Source organism: Euprymna scolopes, chromosome 7 (assembly GCF_053919585.1).
Source record: "Euprymna scolopes isolate OS-2025 chromosome 7, ASM5391958v1, whole genome shotgun sequence".
Lineage (NCBI taxonomy): Eukaryota > Metazoa > Mollusca > Cephalopoda > Sepiida > Sepiolidae > Euprymna > Euprymna scolopes.
Genome location: NC_136488.1, coordinates 24,246,468 through 24,272,413, shown reverse-complemented (window position 1 = coordinate 24,272,413; position 25,946 = coordinate 24,246,468). Strand labels below are relative to the sequence as shown.

Genomic DNA, 25,946 nt, shown 5'->3' with positions numbered 1-25,946 from the left:
CTTCACCACCCCCATAAATAATTGCGTTATTTAATGAGTAACCCTTGTATATAGTTAGCATGAGAACGTGGAAAAAGCTTGTACCAACTGTTCATCTTTCAGACTTGTTTGCCAATATATCTCGTTCCATCAGAGTGAGAAGATTAAAGTTCAATGAGATTAATTCTGCATAAAATATATGTCGGAATTACTTATGCCATTCGAATTATGAACAGATTTTTGTTAATATATATAATTACAATCTATGATTCGGTACGACGAAATATCGCCCTGGGTCTTTTCATAAAACTGTGGGTGAGATTTTATATAATCGTGTATTTAGTTTGTACCTTCAGATCTAATGGATGGAGATAAAGCAGTTATTATTATTATTTCGGTTTTGTAATTGAAATGTTCTTCTTACTTAATTAGCGAACCAAAAGGCAATATCGATTTCTGAATGCGTTTTTCTTTTTACTTATGTTAACTTTTTACTTGGCAATGTTAGATTTTGAATTTTTTATTAACATTTTACGTGACAAGTAACATTTAAATTTTTTATTAACTTTTTATTTGAAAAGTTGGATTTTTATTTTTTTTATTAACTTTTTACTTGACAAGGCTGAATTTTAAATTTTTTTAACTTTTTCTTTGACAACGTTGGAGTTTGAATGTTTTATTAACATTGACAAGGTTGGATTTTGAACTTTTGACTTTTTATTAATTTTTTACTTGACAACGTTGGATTTGGAATTTGTGACTTTTTTATTAACTTTTTACTTGACAAGGTTAGATTTTGAACTTTTGACTTTTTATTAAGATTTTATTGACAAGGTTGGATTTTGAATTTGTGACCGTCTTATAAACTTTTGACTTGGTAAGATGAGATTTTGAATTTTTTTATTAACGTTTTACTATACAAGGTTAGATATTAAACTTTGGACTTTTTATTAATTATTTAGTTAACAATGTTGGATTTTGAATATTTTATTAACCTTTTATTGACTACGTTGGATTATGAATTTTGAATTTTTTATTAACATGTTACTTGGCAACGTTGGATTTTGAATTGTGTTTATTAAACCTATGAACAGAGCTAAGCATCGAACCTAACGAAACTACTAATATTGACAGTGCTGAGTCTGACATCCAATAATTTTAAGGTAAAACCTGTCGTTACCAATATGTAATACTGCCATATAAATATACGCATGTTAATCAGACCAAGATTCACAATATCGCATCAAATTTGGGATATTTGGGGAAGTTTTATGCGAACTGATATGCCAAGCCCGAAATAGCTTTCACTTTTATTTCAAAAACATTTTAAAGATATTTTTTGAATATTCAATCGATATTAATTCGAAATCAGTGATTTTTTACTTATTTAAATATAAATTCTTTGTTTCGGGATTCTTTACATGAAGATCGATAAATTGTATTTTATCAGATTATTCGAACTATTATTCTTATTTTGAATGTTATTCCCGCATTGTATCAGAGTAAATTATTCTTGTTCCGTCAGCCATAACCGGGTAAAAACATCAAGTATATTTTTTTATTTTACTCTCAGTGAGGATTAAACCTTCAACCTCTACAATGGCGTCATTTAGAGCTGATTTACTCAACGCCTTCATCCGTTATGTCACATATTCATTCCGTATTAGTTCCAGAGTCCGATATAAAAATTCCCGAGTTCGATAGATTGTAGTTAAAGAAGGCTGGAGGTTACATGAGCTGAGAATAATAGTCCGAATAGCCCAAATAATCCAAATAAATTCCTTAACCCAGTATGTTTAATTTTGTTTATAAATTGGCAATGTTCTCGTATGAGAATATGCCCTTAACTAAACTTCGATATACGTAAAAGCATGACATTTTATAGAGTTTTATTCTAACCCGAAAAAAAATAATTTAAGAAATCAACTCCTAACACAAATAGGTTTTAATATTGTCAGGTAAAAAATTAACTATTATGTTTATAGTGATTAGAAACTATTCAGCATTTGTTCATTTTATTTTTTGTCTTTATCAATATGAATTGTAAACCAAACTAATGCTTTCACCAGAAAAAAATAAAATAAAATAGCGAACCTACAGTTCTAATGGTTGATAAAGAACAAAGAAGTTCAGGTCTTCCTATATTTTGGAGGAAAAATAAGGAAAATACTATATTAACAATAAAATGACGGAAAAGAAAATGGCGGAAAAGAAAATGGCTGACATATATGCTGAATCCCGCGGTCCTCCATCTAAAAATGTTACTTATTTCTTTTGTTTTAATTTTTCGAAATACTACCGATGAAATAGTACCTTTTCATATTTGTCCTCCAGAAAATTAAGTCATATTTTGTTTTGCTTCCTGGTATGATGAAATATTGACCGCCACTTAAAAAGAAAAATGTTTTAAGAACATCGCTTGTTTCTTTTTTTCTGTGTTTTTTTTTTATGAGAAAAAAGTGCAATAATGGCTGCGAAGAAGTCATTACTCGGTATTTCCACAGCCAAAACAGCATCCTGCAATTCAGGCTGCAATTCCTATGATGAGAGTTCTAACGCCTCCAAGAGTTCTGCAAAAAAGAACAAAGTTAGAACCGAGAAAAATGTTTCTTATTGAAAACACAAAGAGAGATCAAAATGCAAGGAAAAGACATGCGCGAAGCGGGGGATTACGCCCTGCGAAAAGAAGAAAAAGAAATCAGTTTAATCAACAAGCATTCAATTTAGGACACATAGATGAAAAGATTTATTTTAAAATTTATGATCATTAATCTATATATATAAAACACTAAAGTATATGTCTGTCTGTCAATCTAGATATACTACAGATCGCCCAAGTCAAACACTAATCATGGTTTGGTTTCTCTTCTCTTTGGCTATTCATCCTAATAAATACATTGTTTATTTTTATACAAAATGCTATTTAAATATACACAATATCTAATAAAAACGAATTGTCATTATTGTTAAACGGTAACAATTGATTGTTTTTTTTTAATTGACTTCTTCAGATAAAGAATGAAATATATCAATATATAATATACCAACGATGGTCTAAATGGTCACGTATCGTCTATGAATACTTCAATTTACAACTTGCGTTGCAGAGTCAACGTTACATTGGGTGTCATTAGTCCTAAGAAACAATCATTAAATTTTAACTTGGCCTTTGATTTAATCGTAGTTATTTGTATTAATTTAATGGGATTATTTTAACGTAATAATCCAATCAAAGAGATAAGCAATTAAGATAACACCAATAATAATGTTCTCAGTTTTTCTCATGAGCTCATTGTTATTGCCCTCTTTTATTCGTTGCAAATTTGTTTAAATTGTCTTTGAATTTTGTGCGTTGTCTTCCTCTGCTCTTGTTTCTGCATAGTTTGTCACTCCATCAGTTTCTCAGGTCTGTCAGTCCTGATCATATGGCCGAAACATTTGGGCTGTTTATTCTGATGATATTGAGAAGGGATATCGTGTATTTGGCCATGCCCATTACTTTTGCATTTGTTTTTCTTTTTGTCCATGAGACTTTCATGATTCTCCGGATGAACCACATCTCTATTGCGTTTATAATAAAGGAAATAATCAAATAGATTCACTAGTCACACACACACACACACACACACACACACACACACACACACACATATATATATATATATATATATATATATATATATATATATATATACAGAAGATGTACCTTGGTATTAAACATAACATTAAATTCCTTTAAAAAAATGAAGTAAAGAAAACAGAAAGAAACTGAGCACATGTGAGCATTGTTTGTGAGGCTTATTTTATTGTTGGTAAAAATGCATTTCATGTTAAAAGTTGTCTTAGATTGTCCAATTCTCTTCTTGATTTCTGTGTCACACTTGCCATCCAGGGTGATATTTAAAGGTGTTTACTTGTCTGATTTTGTCTCCCTTACAGACTATGTTGCATTGTGGTATAACAGTTTTCTTTGAGATCACCATGCACTCCATCTTCTTTGCTGTAATCCTTTCTTTTCGCTTTCGTCTGTTACGGTTGTTATAATATTTTGCAGTTTTTCTTCAGAGTCGATGATAAGGACTGTGCCATCTGCATATCTCAGACAGTTGATGTTCTGGTCTCTTACAAATATCCCCAATGATTCTCAATATTTCGTAGAATTATTTCACTATGTACATTAAATATATCAGGTTAGAACACGCAACCCCGCTTCACACCTCTACAGATTGGTCTTTTTTTTACATGGGGGGCATCACTTATCAAGGCCCAGGGGCCACTCGAGGATAAGGGTTAATGGGTGTACATTTGTCATTGTGATTTTAGCGTAGTAAACATTAGTGGGAACTTTATAACTTGAATTACTTAGGAGGATGGTTCAATAAGAACTTATTCACGCTGGACTTGAAGACAATCAGATTGTAGTCAGCTGGAAAGCAGGCAAGCGGAATAGAGTTCCACAGGCGAGCAGTTCTAAGACAGAAGTCCTGTTCTTGGAATCTACGTTTAGGTGTAGGCACAGATAAAGAGTGTGGAAAATTGTTGATAGAACCACTATCCTTAAATAATTACAAAGAACCTTTTTAATCATCAATTGCCACGAATAACATTCTAGTTCTCCTCGGCTTAACATTCACAAGTAATATTAATTGGGAAAATTAATAGAAGACATTGCTGAGGCTGCTGCAAAGAAGATGGGTCCCCTCTACTGTACTAGAAAATTATTCACACCTGACAATCTTCCATATCTCCACACGGCAACCATTTGCCTATGCATCGAATATTGTTGCTACATAGGGGTCGGTGCATCAAATATTAGTTTCTATTGAACAAGCGCCGAAAAAAAAAAACGAGTCTCCAATCTAATAGGTCACGTACTGTCAAATAGCTCCAATTCCTGTCCCATCGCCGCAATGTCACATTTCTATGCAAGTTTTACAAGTACTTAAATGTAATGTGCTCCGACGAACCCGCAGAACTGGTGCTTCCTCAACGTAAGTACATCCGGCTAATCCGACGGACTGCAATGCTCACGTCTTCACTGTAGAAGTCCCCAGATTCTGGAGAAACTCTGATAGTTTCCTCTCTCGAACCGCTAAATTTAGAAATTTCCTCCTTGTTTCCTGCTTTCCCGACTGTACTAGCATGTAGAAATTAAAATGTAATGTGAACAAATATCTCGCTATTCGATTCCCTACTTAGAGTGTCGTATGCTTACATCTCAGTGGCAATTTTCGTTGCTTGGGGGGAATATGAGTAAAAAGAAAATGTCAGAGTTCAAGTTATAAATAAAATGCAATAAACTAAAACGTCACCTCTTTTTGTTTATGGGTGTTCGGCGCGAATGCAGAACCACATTTTATTGTCAAACAAGCTAATACAAAATTAATAGTATACTTATTACTGTGCTTTGTTTTCAGTTGCATCCCTGAACAGAGACAGACAGTGATAACACAAATACAGTATATATATATATATATATGTATGTGTGTGTGTGTGTGTGTGTTTTCTTTTTAAAATATAATTATCCGCTGATACGTGTTTCGTTGTCTACGACATGATATATATATTATATATATATATATATATATATATATATATATATATATATATATATATATAGCATGATTAAAAAATAATGATTATGTCATAATTTTATATTCTACTCAGGCATAATATATGAGTTTTTTTTTTTCGACGTAAAACTTCTCAGCTTTGAGCTAAGTATACAGTTGTATCATAAAGATTTTAAATATTTCATTTTATAGTTTTATATGATAAAATCGATATTCTTCTGTCTTATTATATAATTAAAGTTATAATCATTGAACTTGACTTTTTAAACACACACACATACACACGTATATATATATATATATATATATATATATATATATATATATATATATATATATATATATATATATATATATATATAGTGGGTACAATAAATATCTCATACAAAGCAAAAAGTTTATTAATTATTATTACACGAAAAGCGGGTTTGAACGTGCCTAATGGTTGGATATTCCAGCAGGACAACCACCCCAAGCACACGACTAAGCCAACTACTACATGATTTCGGGAGAAAGAAATAGAGGCATTAGGATGGCCAAGTCACCACCTGACCTCAACTTAATTGAAAATCTGTGCCAAAAAGTGGAGTTGATGGTACAAAAGAGAGATCCGAGGAATCTGACAGAACTTAAACAAATCTGCCAAGAAGAGTGGGATAAAATTTCAGTTAACATTTGTAACAATCTTGTAAGGAAATATCCCAAACGTTTGGAAGCTGTTATGGTGAGTAAAGGTCATATTACTAAATACTATTATTATTATTATTTTTGTGTGTGTTGGATACTTTTTGAATCTTAGATATGACATTTATGTAATTATCTAGTGAATGCGTAATTATATATGATTTTTGATATGAGATTTGTATTTATCATACAAAAATACATTAGAATAGCATTTTGTTATTGTTTTTGTTTTTGTGTAATAAAAATTAACTTTTTGCTTTGTGTCAGGCACTTATTGTACCCACTGTATATGCGTATGTATGTGTGTGTGTGTGTTTAAAAAGTCAAGTTTTATAGTTGAGTATTATATAGTAATATTAATTACGTAATCGATTATAAGGATTATGAAAAAGATATTACGTACGTCGGTAGTCGATAGAATCACGCTCTGTAGCCTTGGTTTCTTTGAGCAGTTCCTCTACTTCGTCTGGTTCCATTTTCTCTCCAAGAGTCGTCATAAAGCGACGAAAATCATTGACATTGATCTTCCCATCGCCACTTTTGCCCAGTGCGCTGAACGCCTCCTGAAGATCATCCTCAGCGCAACCGACTCTTGCGCCGTCCCGCTGTGCCACGTAACGTTCGATGTCATGGTAAAAAATTTGGCCTTTGACTGTGTAAAACACCAAAAATAGAAAGAAAGAGCGAATGTTAAGATATTAAACAAGGAAAAGACGGCTCATCCGAGGTTAAAAAAACATTTGATCGCTTGTCTTGCCTGATATCGATTTCATTTTTTTTTTTTTTTTTGAATGTCGGATTATCACTTATCAAGGCCAAAAGCAGACAGAAATAAGAGTTAATGAGATGAAATGATTGTCGGCCGAGATATGAGGAACACTATTGGAGTTCTTAGTTTTCCGATTTAAATGCTAGTACACTCTTTTAATCAACTTTTCCAACGATCTAGCGGTGATGCTCAGTTGCTGATTGTTTTGTTTTGTGACATACAAAATATTTCCAACTTGTTTATTATTTACCAAATAATAAAGGGATTAATATAAATGAGATTACGTTATATTTTTTTTATATTTATATAATGAAATCAATAATCTTTTGTTTTATGTGAGATAAAATCCTGCAAAAAATGGTATTTTCTGATGGCGAACTTATAAACATACGCTGATATTTTATATCATTCAAACACAGTAGTGTTTGAATATATGGTTAAGTGACAGTTTTAGTCGTTTAAAACTGCTTTAAAACTTCACCGCTCACTCATTTTTCAACCAAGTTTCAAACAATTATTACAGTTTATAGATCACCTTCTCAGCTATATTGTAATTTTTTTTTCAATTTTCGTTCATTGAAATAGAAAATATCATGAATTTACTGGTGTTCAAAATCGTAAAAAAAAACGCAAGGAGGTGAGCGACGTTTTTATGATTGGTTTCCATAGCAACCACGTCGCTTCAACGACTACTGTTGCTACCAATTAACCGCTATCGCGAAAAGAGAAGTAACACGTGAAACAGAGAGAACAATAACATGAAATGGAGATATTTGGGGGATTTTATTGAAAGTAGACGAGTGCCGTACGCTATTATATATATATGTATGTTATGTTTATGAAGACAAAAAATAAGACTAAATTTAAACAAAGAACAAGTGAATTTATTAAAGCTTGGAAAAATCATGGATTACAATAGAAAATTGTGAGCATGAAAAGTAATATGGTTAAGCTTAAACATGGAAAAGTAAAGGACTAGTTGTTAAAACTGAAAAGGAAAAGAACAAGATATAAGTAGTTAAAGCGATTGAAGAGTGTTTAAGCTTAACCATATTACTTTTCATGCACGCATTTTTCTGTAGTAATCCATGATTTTTCCAGGCTTCCAATAAATTCACTTGTTCTTTGTTTAATTTCAGTTTTATTTTTTTGCCACGTAAACATATATGTAATAACAATGTACATCACGCGTCTGCTTTCAATAAAATTATCTTCCTAATCATGCTTTCATTCTCTCTGTTTCGGGTGTGACTTCTCTTTTTGCGACAGCAATGAATTAGTAGCAACAGTAGTCGCTAAAGCGACGTGGTTGCTATGGAAACCAGCCATAAAAAGTGTCGGTCACTTCCTTACATGTTTTTATGATTTTGAACACCAGCAAATTCATGATAATTTTTGTTTTACTGAACGAAAATTGAACATCTTTTTTTTTTTCACAATATAGCTGAGAAGGTGATCTATAAAGTGTAATAATTGTTTGAAATTTGGTCGAAAATGAGTGAACGATGAAGCTTTAAAGCAGTTCTAAATGACTAAAACTGCCACTTAACCATAACTGTGTTTAAATTATATATATGTATCCCTATACGTATCCCTATGCTCTCGGCCACACCAGAGATGAACTTCCCAGATCCCCCCACAATCACCTAATATCCTTAAACTCCAAAACTAAAACATTACCGACATACCAAGCACCCCCTCCCACCTTTCCCCTTTCTCCCCTTCTTCTTTTTCCGCTTTCCTCGCACCACTCCCCTGACATCATTCACGCTTTCATTCCACCATAAGCGAACATTTCTGTAAAAGTCTGAGGAAGCTACATGACGGCAAAAAGTAACGGTCGTGTAGCTGAAACAATAATGTAACTTAACAGAAAAATATGGTAATAATAAATAAAACGTATATATATATATATATATATATTTGTACAAATATATTTTCTTATTATATATCAATCCTAATATAAGAAGCTCAATGTGATTACAGAGCAATATATAGAATAAATGACAAAAATTTATATTCCAAAATTTATGATGCTGACCATCTTATAGTTTATTCCTTTAAATCAGTTGATTTATACAATTCTTGACTGTATCTGTGTCGTAGCGCAAAATCAATCACTTAATTATTATATGAATTAGTGAAACTGATTTAAAGGAATAAACTATAAGATAGTCAACAATAAATTTTTGTCATTTATTCTCTCTCTCTCTCTCTCTCTCTCTCTCTATATATATATATATATATATATATATATATATATATATATATATATTATATATATATATATATATATATATATATATATATATATATATAGAGAGAGAGAGAGAGAGAGAGAGAGGGAGAGGGAGAGGGAGAGAGAGAGAATAAATGACAAAAATGTATATATATATATATATAGTCATCCACATACAGTACTGTTTCGCTGTTTCACAGCTCATCAGTGCGGCTAGACAGGCAACTACCTCAAGCCAGGATTATCAAGGCTCCTAACCATTACGCTATTGACGGCTGCTGAGCGAGTAGTGAGTTTAACAATGTTTTGACATCGTCCGAAATACCTCCGCTCGATTTGTTTATACAAAGAGCGTCGCTTATATGCTAATGGTAATTCGTGTATTACTTCTCAATATGCTCAACTCAAGGTGCGTCAACGTTGGCGCCCACTCGTGTCTGAGTATCCGGTTCATCATCTGTCCCCTATTTTCTAGGATTCCTGTGCTTTACATCTTTACATGGCTTGCAAGGCCCAACCGGTACTAGTAGAAGTATTTGCAAAGATAATGTAGGCAGTAGATTAGGCTGTTCTTCTCGCTCTTTCCTTCTTTTCCCAGCCTTTTCATATTGTCTTCTTTTTTCCTCAAAATCCATGGCACCTTTGCGTGCCAAGCTCCTCCATTTTATCCGGTCCCCGGCAGTCTGTTACCATGAGGAAGGGTCGATGTTAGTCATTGCCAGGGTGCGCTTTAACTGGTCTTTATAGCGTCATTTAAGTGCTTCACGTGGTCGAGTCCAATTAGCGAGCTTGCCATAAAGTTTTTTTTTCGGCAGCCTGGAAGGATCCATTCTACTGATGTGGCCTGCCCAACAGAGGCGATGGTGAATAATGGTTGCCTCAACGCTGGTCATTTTAGTTCTGTCCAGTACTTCCAAGTTTGTGGTGTGGCTTTCCCTGGTGATATGCAAAATTTGCCTTGGCTTGTGTTGCTGGAATATATATATATATATATATATATATATATATATATATATATATATATATATATATAATTGTACGTGGGTTTTCTTTGATAAACTTGTTTTCTCTGTTTAATTAAGAACACTCTATTTTGAATAAAAGCACTCCCTAAATAGTGACCCTTTCATTCACTCTTCGTCTGTTTTACTCTTTCGCCACTTTTAATTGTGCATCGCGTGTCTTGTCACATTTCCAAAGACACAACCGTCGTCTGTACTCATTCTTAACCACTAGCTACAGGACAACTTTACACTTTAGTTTTGGTATGTTTTTACTTTAACGACAACTAAGTATTCACCGTTAAATTGACGATATAAAGGTTTTCGAATATGCTGAAAACGAATATAACAGTTAAATTTGGGGCAGACAAGTAGTTTGCTGGATATTAAACTTTTATTATCTTATGTAATCCATTATTTTTTCACTAGCGGTCATGTTTTTTTCCAAACTGAGCGAGTATTGACGCGCATGCGTGTTACAACCTCCTCCTCTCGATGTTAAGAATGGCGAGTACCACTGAGATTTCTTAAAGTAATACATTGGAAAAATGACTTAATATCTAGAAAACTACTTGTATGCGCCAAATTTGAATGTAGTATTCGTTTTCAGTAGACCCGAAATCCCATAAAATTCCTGTTTAGTTGCCGTTAAAGTGAAAATTACCATTTTCTTTTTAATGATAGCGCTGTGCAAAAGAAACGCTCACCGATTTAATTTTAAAGCACGCGAGATACTTGAAATTGGAAAATAAATAAAATAAATAATTTGAGAAAAAAAGCAAAAAGCAATGATCTGAACTAAGATGTGTTTTTTTATTTTAAAGAAAGGAAAATTATTTTTCTAGTCGTAAATACTTAAATAAACGTTTTGCTTAACGATAGATGTTTAAACACACTTTTGTTGGACTGGCAAAATACCCCGGGAAGAAAAGCACTCGAGGGCTTGCACACCCGCAGATGTATTTCATGTGATGAATGTGGTACTTTCCACAACTGTCTTTTGGAAAGCATAATTTGACCCAGAAATATGTGGGGATATCAGTCAAAATAAATATTAAACATAGACAATGGGAAATATCAACATCTCAAAGGGGAAAAGATGGTTTATATTAATCGTCACAAAGAGAAAGCGGGGCAGTTGGTCATAGAGAGAGCAAGCTTGACATTTCTTCATGGCCAACATCTACACCAACTCTTTCAGAGATGTTAAAACAATAGTAATAAATTTAAATCCAAAGTTGATTGTCGGTGCGAAATACAAACAAAATATTAATTTATAGATCAACTGCGCTGTATTTTACTTGCTGTCAGAGAGTATATATCTTCGACCAGTGACAACAGTAGATTTAACAATTATATAATAAAAATAAGGGAAATCGATTAGGTATAAATCAAAACGAAAGAGACGAACAAAGAAAGAGGGAGAGAAATAGAAACTACTAATCTCGGTTATTATTTCGTATATTTTTTTTAATTATTTCGTAAATTTTTTTCATCCTGATATTTCTAAAAAAAATGGATAATTCCGAAAATGAACTACTTACTCCTGGTTTCGAGTTCTTTCCGAGCTTCTGCTAAATCTGATTCCGATGGATTCCAGCCAATACACCGAAGAATCTTTCCAAGGTCTTTCACCCACATTCGACCTTTCCGGTTAATTTCGAATATCTTGAAGGCCTCGTGCAATTCTGTCGTAAAAAAAGAGAAGAAAAAAAACATACAGAAACAAAACCCTAAACACTAAGCATAAAGGTGTGCTCAGTTAAAAAAACTAAAAGGAAAATCTGATTCAAAGTAAATTGTCGACTTGAACATTTTTGATAAATTTTTGTTAATTTTGTTTGGATTTTAATCAACTAATTTTTTGAAATTTAAACGAATATTTTTAAGTGTTTTATTTATTAACTAGCATGATGTGCCCGGTTTTGCTAGGTCGTAAAATACGCTTAAATATATTTTGATTCATGGAGTTTTCGTATTTATTATTACAGAACCAACTATCTATTGAATACCATATCATACGACCCGTGCCAGAATTATATGCAAATCGATATTTTTGTTCTAACTTCGATAATTTTCAACGAAAATTCGTGAAACTTCGCACGTTATACGGCAACACATACGCATGGGCAGATATCAAATTTTAAGCTGATCTGCACAATAGCGAGCGAATGGCAGCGATTTTGGCGACTTGCAGTTTTTTTTTTTCAATGTGCCTACTTTATATGCAAGATGGAATGTAAAGGTGCTTTAAGTCAAGCTGAGAAGTCTAAAATTGTTCAAAGGCTCTATAATAAGATTTCCACCTTAGAAATTGCAAACGAATTACACTGTGATCATCGTACAATCAAAAAATATTGTACTAACCCTCAACTTTGCAACGGACGTTCTGACAAAGGATAAATTTCTAAGAAATCATATCTGTCACGTCGAACAATAAGCAAGATCAAGAGAGAAATTCGCCGTAACCCACTTAAAACTAGCAAACAAGTTTTTGAAAAAGCTGACGTTCCTGATGTGCCCAAATAAACTCGTTGTCGTATCCTGAGGACGATTGCAAAATTTGGAAAGCCAGAGGTCCCGCTTTCAATTGAAGGATATCCACAAGAAAAAGAGGATGGAGTGGGCAAGAGATCACATGAAGGTGAATGTTCAAACTGTTTTGTTCACCGATGTGTGTCGAGCGACCCTTGATGGACCCGATGGGTAGAGGGGAAGATGGTACTATAATGAGGGTCTACGTCCAAACGATCAGGCGTCAACAAGGAGGTGGTGGTGTGATGTTCTGGGCTTCAATCATTGGCAATAAGCTGGTAGGACCATCCAGAGTCGCAGATGGAGTGAAAATTACCGCCAAACTCTACATTGATTTCATTAACTAACACTTGGAACTCTGGCACAAGAAGAAGAATTTGGCATTCCGAAAAAAGATGGTATTCATGCATGATAATGCACCGTCTCATTCTGCAAGGTTAGCCACTGAATATTTGGAGAGAGTTTTTGCCAGACATGGGAAAATAAGGCGATAGCCAGCCTGTTCTCCAGATTTAAATCCCATCGAAAATCTGTGGAGCATCTTGAAACAAAACATTGACTCAGGAGGAAGGCAGTACAACTCCAAGGATGACCTGTGGAATGCTATTCTAACTACTTCCAAAGACATTTCATCAGATGAAATCGAAAGTTTGACATCTTCAATGGACCAAAGGCTTTTTGCTCTTGTCAATAAAAAATGGCAATTATATAAGATATTGATTGTACTATGAAACCATATTGAAGTTGTTTGTTCTTTATTATTGTTGTTCTCAATTTACAAATTCTTAGAATAATCAATGTTTCGATGATCTTTTAGCACCTCACCATATTTTAGCATTGGTTTGCATATAAAGTTGGCACGCTGAAAAAAAAAATGCAAATCACCAAAATGGCTGCCAATTGTTTATTACTGTGCAGATTAGCTTAAAATTTTAGATCTGCGCTTGTGTTAGTGTTGCCATATAACGTGCTAAATTTCACAAATTTTCATTGAAAACTATCGGAGTTAGAACAAAAATATCGATTTGCATATAATTCTGACACCGGGTATATATATATATATATATATATATATATATATATATATATATATATATATATATATATATATGCGCGCGCGTGTGTGTGTGTGTGTCTTCTCTACTATTATATAAAAACCGACTTTGTGTGGCTATGAGTTCATTCGTTATGTACTCTAAAACGGCTAAGCCGATTATTATTAAATTTTACAACGAGGGTACTTTATATTCCTGAGAGTGTTCTTAGATAGGTTTTATAGCGGAATGTCTTTGATAAGTATCGATGATCAAAATAATCCGATGAAAGAAGGAACAGGCGCTTGGAACCGAAGTTAACACCTTACACGCCTTAACATCACGTGCATTTGAGAGGTTTTATGACCACATAAGCTGAAAGGCTCGGCATATAAAATCAACAGCAGGTTCTTTGAAATGACAAAATCGCGTTCAAGATAAATGTTTCTGTTTAAAGCACAATTGGGGTATAATATTTGACATTTTTCGTTTAAATTTTAATTAAAGCAATTATATATAAAAAATAAATTTATAAAATCCACAATAGGTTATCTACAGTGCAATGTAGACTACAATATATTGCGAAATAAGTCATAACGAAAGGCATGTAAGCTTCTTCACGGTGCACTGCAATGGGTGCCGAACAATTTGATTAAAAAATTTCACCGATTTCGATGACAATAAAATATGGGAAGTGCGAAACATTCGTTGATAATCAATTGATCCCAGGCAACGTCGGGTCAGCACACTAGTATATGTCAGGTCATGCTAGTATATATATATATATATATATATATATATATATATATATATATATATATATATATATACATACATATATATATATATATGTATGTATATATATATATATATATATATATATATATATATATATATATATATATATATATATATATATATATATATATATATATGCTAATGCAGTCAGAGAAACCTTCGTTGCCAGGTTCGAATTTCCCGACCGGCAGTAATCGTGTCACACTTCACTGATGATTCCCGAAAGGATGAAACACAAGTGTCTGTAGGTATTTAATAATTATTATATATATATATATATATATATATATATATATATATATATATATATATACTAGCAAAAGTACCCGTCGTTGACTGGGTTCAAAAAGAGCCTACAGAAAATGGACTCTGATTTATGAAAGTATGATAGGTTATGAAAAGAAAGGGTTGTAAAGAGAGAGTTTCGAATTTGGGGATATCAAAATCAAAGCAAAATATGATGAAAGTAAAAATAAAATAGATAAACCACATAATTTATTATACCATGCCTGTTCACACCTAAACACTTATCACAATATTCTGTGGATCTATATTAAAAAAACCTTGTAAAACTTTGTGACATATTTCCATTCTATGGAGGTCAGGCGCGAACGAACAACCCATAATTTTATCATACCATATTTTTTCAAACTGAAACATAATTATCAAAGTATACTTACGCAGATAGATATGAAAAGTTTTTATTAAAGTTTGTGTCTATTTCCATTCTATGGAGGCAAAGTATACTTAAGCAGATTAATATGAAAAGTCTTCATTACATTTTGTGGCTATTTCCACTCTATGGAGGCCAGGCGCGAACGCACACCCCACACTTTTATTATACCATCCCTATTTAAGTTAAAACATACTTATCAAAGTATCCTTATGTACATCTATATAATAACACTTGTAAACGTTTTTTGTTTTGTTTTTTAATTTTTAAATTTTTTATTTCCATACTTTGTGGACCAGGCGCGAACGCAGACCGCACAATTTTAATGAACCCCCCGTTCTGCCAGATCAAACCACCCATTCCTGTGTTTCGATACATCTTCTATCATTATATGTAATCAGTTTTTTAAAATAGTCAACCATATAGGAGCCTATTCGTGACCAGACACACACATACACACAGAGACATTCAGCTTTATATTATATATATATATATATATATATATATATATATATACTTTTCGCCAAAATATTTGAGTCCTTAGTTAATCAAGCCCTAGTCCAACACCTAACAGCTGCTAAACTCCTGACCGACAAAGAATATGCATTCAGGCAAGCCCGTTCAACAGCAGATATCTTAAACGTAGTCTCTGAACGTATATACCGTTCACTGGACAAAACAGGTGAGGGTAGCCCTTGATATATCTAAGGCTTTTGAAATGGTATGGCATGATGGTCTTCTAAGGAAAATTAGATCATATGGTATCACTGGAAGAATGCACAATGTACGTTTGTACATCTAAATAATATTATATAAATGCAGGAGTACCTCAGGGGTCTATCCTTGGACCTTTATTATTCCTGATATTCATAAATGACCTCCCTGATAAAATTGTTTCGGAGATGGGTATATTTTCCATTGATACCACCCTCTATAACAGGCATGAGGGGAAAACAAATTAACACATGCCTAAGGAAATGGCAGAATCACTAGAGAATGACATCCAATCTGTGTGGAATGGGGACAAAAATGGATGGTCACATTCAATGTTGCAAAGACTAAACTTGTTTCCTTCAATAATTACAAGAAACCTTTTCTGCCATCAATAGCAATGGCTAAGATTACACTGCCTGAAAGTACTTCTTTTAAACTCCTCGGCCTAACGTTTACAGGGAACATGAACTGGAATATATACATTGAGAGCATTGCCAAGGCTGCTGCAAAGAAGGTGGCCTCTCTCTACTGTGCCAGAAAATTACTTACGCCTGAAAGTATCCTGTAACTCTATAAGGCCACCATTCGCCCATGTATGGAGTACTTTTGTCACATTTGGGCTGGTGCATCTGCTGCTTGTCTCTCACTCCTGGACAGGGTTCAAAAGAGAGTCTTCAACTTGATAGGTCCTGAACTGTCATCTAAGCTTCAGCCTCTGTCCCATCGACGAAATGTTGCATCCCTCTGTCTGTTCTACAAATACTTTAATGGTGGCTACTCTGACGAACTGCAAACACCTGTACCTCCTCGACGTGACTAACCCCGAAAACCCCAACAAGCAACTAAGTTCCACCCCTTTATAGTAGAGATCCCTAGGTGCAATAAGGCCTTTTACTCCAATAGTTTCTTCCCCCAGAACTGCAAGTATTTGGAACTCCCTTCCGGGATATTGCTTTCTCAGATGTACTGATATGCAGAAGTTCAAGTGTAATGTGAATAAGCATCTTGCTACTCATCTCCCTTCATAGTTGCCCCCACAAATTGTCCCCGATAGTAGCTCCCTACTTCAAAGTGGCACTTGTTTGGGGTGAAGATTGAAATATATATATATATATATATATATATATATATATATATATATATATATATGTGTGTGTGTGTGTGTGTGTGTGTGTGTGTGTGTGTGTTTATTTTTTATTACCGTATTTTTCTGTTTAGTTATATTATTGTTTCAGCTACACGACTGTTTTTTGGCCGTCAGCTAGCTTCCTCAGACCTATATATATATATATATATATATATATATATATATATATATATATATATATATATATATATACTAGAAATGAGACTCGACGTTGCACGAGCTTGAATGAGGATCAATGAATATCTCACACTTCCAATACTTTTATCGTCATCAAAATTAGTGAAATCGATCATTCGTCAATAAAATCAGTCGATTGCTTGTTCAATTCAAAAACTCATCATGATACATCGAAAGGAAGCTCACATGCCTTCAAGCAGTGATTTAGTCCACAATACATTGTTATTTACGTTGCACTGTTGGTTTTATATAATTATTCTTATATAATGACTTGAATTAAAATTTTAAATGCAAATGTAAAATAGTTCGAGATATATATATATATATATATATATATATATATATATATATATATTTACGCATAAATCTATACTTTCGTATATTAGATTTATGTGAGTAAATGAAGTAGTTATATATATATATATATATATATATATATATATATATATATATATACTAGAATTTCAATCGGACTTTGCTTGAACCCTATGTACTTTTCATAACTTTATGTGCATATGTATATATTAAAAAGCGTGCATATGTACGGTAATGCTTTTCTATATAATAGACTTCCTTAATTACTATAGAGAAAGGCTGGTAGAGACCGCAGAGATCAAGTAAACATTTATTGTTTTGGGCTCAAATCATATTAAAAAGTTTGACTCATGTCTAATTAACCTACATCTTAAATTGCAAGTATTCAGGCCCAAAATTGGCGGAGGAGTTTGGTAAAGCTTTCAAAGGTCAACTCTTTTATCTTTGACCTTTTAGCAGTCAAATTTTCGCCCCTAAACTGGTTTAAAAGCTTGCTGCAAGTCTGAATACCCTTTATGTCAATTTTCAAATGTTTAGATAAAAAAATTGGTTGAATAGTTTGCTAAAATCCGCAAAGGTTAAATATTTGGAACTTTTACCCTTTGGCAGCAAAACCGATTAAAAAGCTTGCCCTATGTCTGAATACACTTTATTAAAATGTCAAATGTTTAGACCAAAAATGGGTTGAGTAATTTGATAGAGACCGCAAAGGTCATTTTTTTTTTAACTTTGACCCCAATTTTGACCCCTTAACATTCATTGTTTTGGACTCAAATCAAATTAAAAAGGTTGACTATGTCCAAGTAACATACATTTAAAATTTCAAGTGTTTAGACCCAATATTGCGAAGGAGTTTGGCAGAGTTTTCAAAGGTCAAATCGTTGAACTTTGACCCCTTAACAGCCAAATTTATGACCAAAAACCGATTAAAAAGATTTTACCAAATCTCAATACCCCTTATATCAAGTCTTGAGTATGTAGACAGAAAATTGACAGAGTAGCTTGGTAGGGAAATGTATGCACACACATACACACAGACAATTTCACTTTTATAGATATATAGATATAGATTATTATTTCTTTTAATATTGCGACTTTCTTGAATCTACTTTATATCTTTTTGTATTTACATCTATTGTATAAGCAGCTTTTTACACAATAATTTAACATTACTCTTCTTTGTACTATTGTCGGAATTATAATTTATGATTTTATTATATTTTATTTAATTTAAATATTCTGAATAGTTAATTTTAATCTTATTTTAAATTTTACCTCTGCGTCTATTTCTACTTTTAATTCCTTTTCAATAGTGTAGATATACCTATGAATGACCGATTTATCGAGGATCTATATATATATATATATATATATATATATATATATATATATATATACATATATATACGTGTGTATGTATGTATGTATGTATGTATTTACATAGATGCTTATATGGGCATATACTTATTCTTTTATTTGTGCATATGTTCTTCGTGTGTGCTGTACGCGTGTATATGTGTACGTTTTCTGGCTTAAGAGCATGTGAATTCTCTTTTATTTGTAAGATAAGGTTTTCTTCTTTCGCTCTCCTTCCCACGTACCAGTCTAGCTTTTAATTTTTTTTTTTTTTCAGTATGATTTTCTTTTCCATGTCTGGATCACATTGACCTCCATTGCTTAGTGACAGTTTTTAATATTTCCTAACAATAGTACATTTGCTAACCTGTATAATATAACTTCTTTTGTGTTTTAACCTTAATCATTTTTTGTCATCAGATGAAAACTTACGGATATCTCGTTGTTGCCAATATTAATTAATTTCATTTTTTTTTTTATTTTATTTTTAGTAAATCATCTCTTACGATAATATATGAAACTTTAATTTCAAACTGTATTTTGCATTACATTAATTTGGATTTCAATCTTTTTTTAATTCTAACATATGCTTCTACGTATTTGGCCATCAAACTTTTTCTCTGGATTATTCATCGAGTTTGGATCCTCTTTTGGAATATCGAGATATATGATTATTCATCACGCCTGGACTCTTTTTTGGAATATCCAGATATATGATTATTCATTGAGCCTGGACCCTATTTTGGAATATCCAGATATATGATTATTCATTGAGCCTGGACCCTATTTTGGAATATCCGGATATATGATTTCTCTCAAAATCTTAGGATTCAATTTATGTGCCACCTATCAGAAATTATAAACTTCATATGAATATCATTTTGTTAAATGCGTTTCCTCTGAGGATATGAATCATTCATTGAAACTCCATGGAATAAGGAAAAATCTTCAATTTCTCCTTAAATAAACTTTTGTAAACTTCAATTTACAAAATTTAAATCCAATTGTTTTTATACTATTGTTCTCTCTTGAATATTGAGTCTTTTATCTGGTTGAGATTTAATATAAATATTAATACTAATATTTATATTTGGTTTAATTTACAAATTCATTCAATTTGTAAATTGAAATTATATTTTTCTTTTGAATATATATATATATATATATATAAAATATATATATATATATATATATATATATATATATATATATATATATATAGCTTTGTGCCATCAGCTAAGAATCGAAACCAAACTTTTAGCACTTCAGCCACGTTCCCTAACGCTTGAGCTACCGATAGATAAGAAATGTTTAAAATTAAATCACTTCAAGCTATGAATGAATTTACGCATGCACAAAAGTAACAGAAATATGTGAGCAAGTTAAAATGAACATTTTACATTTCAACTTGCCGATTTATTTCTGTACGCGTTTTTCATCCAAATAAAGATTTTAATTGTTATAAAGCTTTATTGGTGTATAACTATTTCCTAATAATTTCAGTGTTATGGGATCAGTAGTTAAAGAAATAATTGTTATAAATTGGTTAAATATTTTTACACAGACGTGTACATACATTTAGTGTAATTGTATATAGAATAGTTAGCAGTGTAAAAGAGAGAGATAAAAGTTGTCGGTATTATTTTTCTCTCATATGACTTATAAATTGTGTATGAAATAAATGTATTATATTGCGATTATATGCATTATATAGACTGGTCGCTAAAATAGAGAGAAATTCAAGGTTTTAAATTTTATATTATTTAAATTTTATATTGTTTAAATTTTATACTGTTTAAATTTTATATTGTTTAAAATTTATATTGTTTAAATTTTATACTGTTTAAATTTTATATTGTTTAATTTTTATATTCTTTAAATTTTATTGCGTTTGGTTTATTCATTTCTTCGATTTGTATTTACGTTATCTGTGAATGGATTATAATATTAGTCTTTGGAACATTTTAGTAAAGTTAATCTTGTAAAAAAAAATTACAATTACTGAAAAATTTCCCGTTTTTTTAACTGTGGTCTAATGTTAAGGGCATCGCGGCGGGGGTGGGGGCTTCCCACATTTGGAAGCCTTATACCCGACTTTCTACGTACTCGAATGGAGACATGTATAGTTTAATATGTGCTATTAGAAACATACCTCGATTCAGATTAACAGATGTTTATAAAGTTCCAGCTCTGCCAAAGCAATCAAAGTAGAAGTCGCAAAAGGCCAAACCTGCTTGATTAACACCATGTTTTCAGTCTTTTTCTTTTCTTTTTACTTATAAGAAGTGAACTGGTTAGAAAAAAAAATGACACGCGCATGCGCATGTCCCAGTTTATGTTTTTTCACGTCATTTTTTTTTTTTTTTTTTAAGAATATACCGTTATATTTAATGCCGAGCAAATCTGGGTACATTTTCTATAAAAGGAAGAATGTGTGTGTAAGAGGACACTTGTCAACCTTTATACTCAGCGAATATTTGATCTGCAGACTTGAAATTTTGTATATAGGATATTCATACACGTTGAAAACTTTTAAATTGGTTTTCATCCGCAAAAAAGGGCTTCTAAGCGGTTAAAATTGGAAAATTGGTACTAGGTGGCCATCAGATTTTTATCAATTTGTCAACTATTTCACGAGGTTTGAAAACACTTTTTTTTAGATCGTATCAAGCTGGTCTAATAGTTATCGTAGTTGACTCACTGTCTTTAGGTTTTGGTTTCGATCCCAGCTTAAGTATTTTCTTTACTTACAAAAAGTGAACTGTTAAAAAAACCCATAATACTCGCATGCACATGTCTCAGTTCCTTTCCAGATTTTTTTTTTTTTTTTAATAAATTTAACGTTACGTTTAATACCGGGCAACCCTGCGTACATCTTCTAGCAAATAAATATAACGTTGTTTCGTGAATTTTAAAGAGTACAATGCATTTATTTTGACTGTGAATTATCTTTGAAGACTCTATTAATATAAAAACATGCAAACTGAAGCAATGGCGATTATGATTTTTAAAGTTGTAATATCAACCTATTTGTTTTATAGAAAATATTGTTTGATATAATGTTTTCAATACCGTGATTATGAATTTAGGAAGCGTAAAACAATAAGTAAATAAATAAACAAATTCAAAACGAACAATAGATAAATATAAAAACAAACGTTTATTTTGAAGCGGTTAACTCCCCAAATTGCTGGCAAATTTTGTCCACTAGCTTTTTTTCTTATTTACCAAGCGATCACAGAATAAATTAATCCACTGTATAAATTTGCTCTCTGACTTTACGTATCTTTTTTTTCTCTTTAAGATTAATTTGTTTTCTAGTTTTACAGACTAAATCGTATTTTTAAAGACGATTTTTTTCGGCAGTATTCTGTATTGGATATGTCATTATTATAATGCGTAATTTGAAATGGTAAACATTGTTTTATTTTATTATTTGTTTCTTACAAAAGCATACACCCTTTTACCATTCCAATCACCTTAAATCAGAGTGGCAACCGTTTTAATAGAGTTTCATTTTATGATTTGTTAATCATTATTTACCAAATAAAAATTAAAGCAAAATTTAAATCTACGGAAGAAAAATTAATTAAAACAATTGATAAATTTGCCCTGTTATTGCTTGATAAATCAGGTAAAAGTAGTCCATACAATTTGGCAGCTATTTGGAGAGCTAACGTTATCAATATACCAGTTGAAATGAAAATAAACGATAAATAATAATAATAATAATTGTATAAATAAAAGTAAATAAGATTTTAAGAATAAAAATAGCAATTAGTTAAATAAAAATAATTAATTTATTAAAAATAATTAGTTAATTAAAAATAAAGGCAAAAGATAAATAAAGTAATTTTATTTATTGTGAACTCTTATCCTCATATTTTCTTAGTTGTTTCACGACGTTTCGGTCAACCATTCCTCCGGCTTTCGTCAGGTGGTAACCGTGACGGGATAAGAACTTTGAATCTCCTGACTGGACGCACTACAATTACTTCCTTCCGTAGTTGATGTTGTCTCACAACGTTTTGGCCAAGAAAGCCTCTGGCCGGCTTTGGGTAGGACTGAAACCGCTATCTTCAGACAATTTTCACCTGGAACCGTAGCGATTCAACGCCTCTATCAACTGCGCCACGGACCACGAAGGGCGGTCAAGGTTGATTTTTTTTGGGGGGGGGTCTTATAAATTCATGTTTTTTTTGTTGTTGTTTATTATTATTATTATTATTATTATTATTATTATTATTATTATTATCATCATCATCATCATCATGATCTGATCTGATCTGATCTGATCTTCCATGGTTGGGAAGATAGCAGTTTCAATCCTGCCCAAAGCCGGCTAGAGGCTTACTTGGCCAAAATGTGGTAAAACTACAACAACTACGGAAGGCAGTAAAATAGCAGTCGGTTCCTCCAAAAGCAACAATCAAATTTATAAATAATAATATAATCAGAAACGTCGCTTATGGAATGTGAAGACTAGTGGACAAAATAGGAGGAACGACGATTATTAGGCTGCAGAAAATAAAACCATGGTCAATTTTCTAATCTTCTAACTCTATGAAGAGAGGTGCCCATCGTAAAGTGGATATCAACACGGGTTGCATAACATCATTTTCGCTATGGATGCTTACAATCTTCACGTTCTCCCTCAACTAATACCAGATTCTGGAAAGAACTTGAGAAACTTACGCAAATCCCCCGACGGTTACTGACGTCCCAATTCCGAATTTGTGTTCGTGTGTCGTTATTGATTAACTGTTTCATTTCTCACCGATAGAAATGATTGCACATTAAAAACAATTCATGTTTTTTTAATCAAGTTTCTCCAAACAAAGTCCTATGAATCTGTTTGAATAAACATATTTTTACTATAAAAATCAAATAAAGACTATATATTTTTTATTATTTTTCTTTAATTTCAATAAATTGTTTCTTAGTCTGATAGGTCCGCAGCAACTAACAGGGAACTTTGCTTGAAGAAAGCTTGATTTTTTTTTTGTTTTAATATAATTATTTTTAGTGTGCAATCATTTATATCGGCGAGAAACAGTCCGCTGAAGCAAGCAATCAAAATACACCATTTTTCTCGATATTTTTTATTTCGGCCGATCGTTGTGGAGTCGCGTGAACTTCCTTAACCGCTTTTGTCTATTAATAACGCACAGAATCATTGTGAATTGATTTGCCTTAACGAGGGCCTCTCGATCGCCACTGTTTGAGAAAAGACCTGTTCTCGGCCTGTCTAATTAGCAGGATATCCGTTGAAACTTCCTGATATTATTTGCATATTGGTTTAGGAAAAGGATATTTGAGTTTAACTATTAGTTACTATTTATTGAATAAACTCATTTGTTCACTTTCTTAATAATAACCACGAAAGATATTTCTTTTAAATCAACAACAATATTTACGCGTTAGAAAACAACGATGTTCACGGAAAAAGTAACATTCACATTCAGTAGAACTAGCAATTGTACGAGGAAGAGAAGTATAAAATGTATTTTAAAACTGAAAAATATTTGTACTTGGACATGTAGCAGCGTCAGCTGAGCAATCAAAATATGCCGGTCTCTTAGACCAGTGGAGACGAGTGGAGCAAGAGGCCCTACCAAGCACGACTTCTTCCAAGCACTCAGTCTGTTATTAACGCGCAACATCAGGAATTATTGTAACCTGATTTGGCTTTACTGGCACATTTCATTACTACTATACGTGAAAACGCCTTAAGCTTGATCTCAGTCTGCTAATCTAGCAGGATATCTATTGGAACTTCCTGATATTTGCATATTGGTTTTGGAAAAGGACATTTTATTAATTAGTTATTATTTGTTGTTATATAACTTTTAATCATATTTACAAATAATAAACAATCGCTCAAATGAACCATATTATGAATCAAACAATCGCTCAAATGAACAAACAATGAACCATATTATGAATCGATTAAATCGATCAGTAAAAAAAAAAGAAGAATGTCTTACCTTCGTTTTGTGCGAAGTTGGATCCGAAACCGCCACCACATCGTTCACTTTTTTCTTCTTCTTCGAAAAATCGTTTTAGACCCATGTTTTCGGTGGCTTCCCTTTTTATCGTTCTTCAGCGGGTTTTCGTTTTGTTTATAAATGAATGATTTCTTATTTGTTCTTTCGCTAGGCTTCACGAAGTTTCTGTCAAAAAGTTCAAAGTCGATAAACATAGATTGATCAAGCTGTTCATTGAGGAATTTCTTTTTCTAGTTTTCGCTCGGTTCTGCGTCTCGACTGACGTTCTTCTCATCAAGGATATTGGAATTAAAAGCTTCAAAGATATCTTTGCAGACAGAAGGATAATATCTAATAAGTATTAACGAATGAGTTTAAACTTATAGAAAGAAAAAGAGGTGGAAATGTTTGTGTTTTCGTTAAAATAGCAACAAATATGGTACTCTTGTGTTTAAATCTGTATTCTTGTTAGAATAACAGAAAAGAACGATACCGAATTTCGAAGAGGGGTTTTCGAGTCAGTATTCTCGTTAGAATAACAGAGAAAAAACTGTATTCAAATTTCAAACGATCAAAATTAAACTCGTTTGTTTATTTCTAAGGTGATATTCTGTGTGGTGTTGTGTTGTTTTTAAGTACTATTTTTGCTTTGAGATTAGAAGAAAAGCGTTCAAATTATTAAATCAATAATGTAAGGCAACCCTCAAGTTGTGATCTGCCCGAGGTTGATTCCGTAGCGGAAATGATATGTGCAGTGTTCGGATACGTGTATTTATAAACGGTCGGTGACAGTCACACGCACACAGAAACAAGTGATTTGGACATGCAGCCGAATGAAGTCCTTAAGACATGCATAAAAATAGAATCTTAATAAAGAAGCACGGTGTAATGACTGCAGGGGAAAGTGAAGAGTCTCATTACCTCTTGACATATGATGACAAATAATTCTTTCCTTATCCTTATCT

General features: G+C 32.4%; 1 protein-coding gene across 1 annotated transcript; it reads right to left on the bottom strand.

Annotated features, from left to right (window-relative positions):
- Nucleotides 1-299: 299 nt before the first annotated feature.
- Nucleotides 300-25,728, bottom strand: LOC145279652 (neo-calmodulin-like). The gene is made up of 4 exons (XM_080130885.1): nt 24,982-25,728; nt 11,790-11,933; nt 6,640-6,888; nt 300-2,549 (listed from the first exon to the last, which is right to left on the bottom strand). The coding sequence occupies exons 1-4, from the start codon at nt 25,064-25,066 to the stop codon at nt 2,518-2,520; spliced, it is 510 nt and encodes a 169-aa protein (XP_079987011.1). The 5' UTR covers nt 25,067-25,728; the 3' UTR covers nt 300-2,517.
- Between the last annotated feature and the right edge of the window lie 218 nt (nt 25,729-25,946).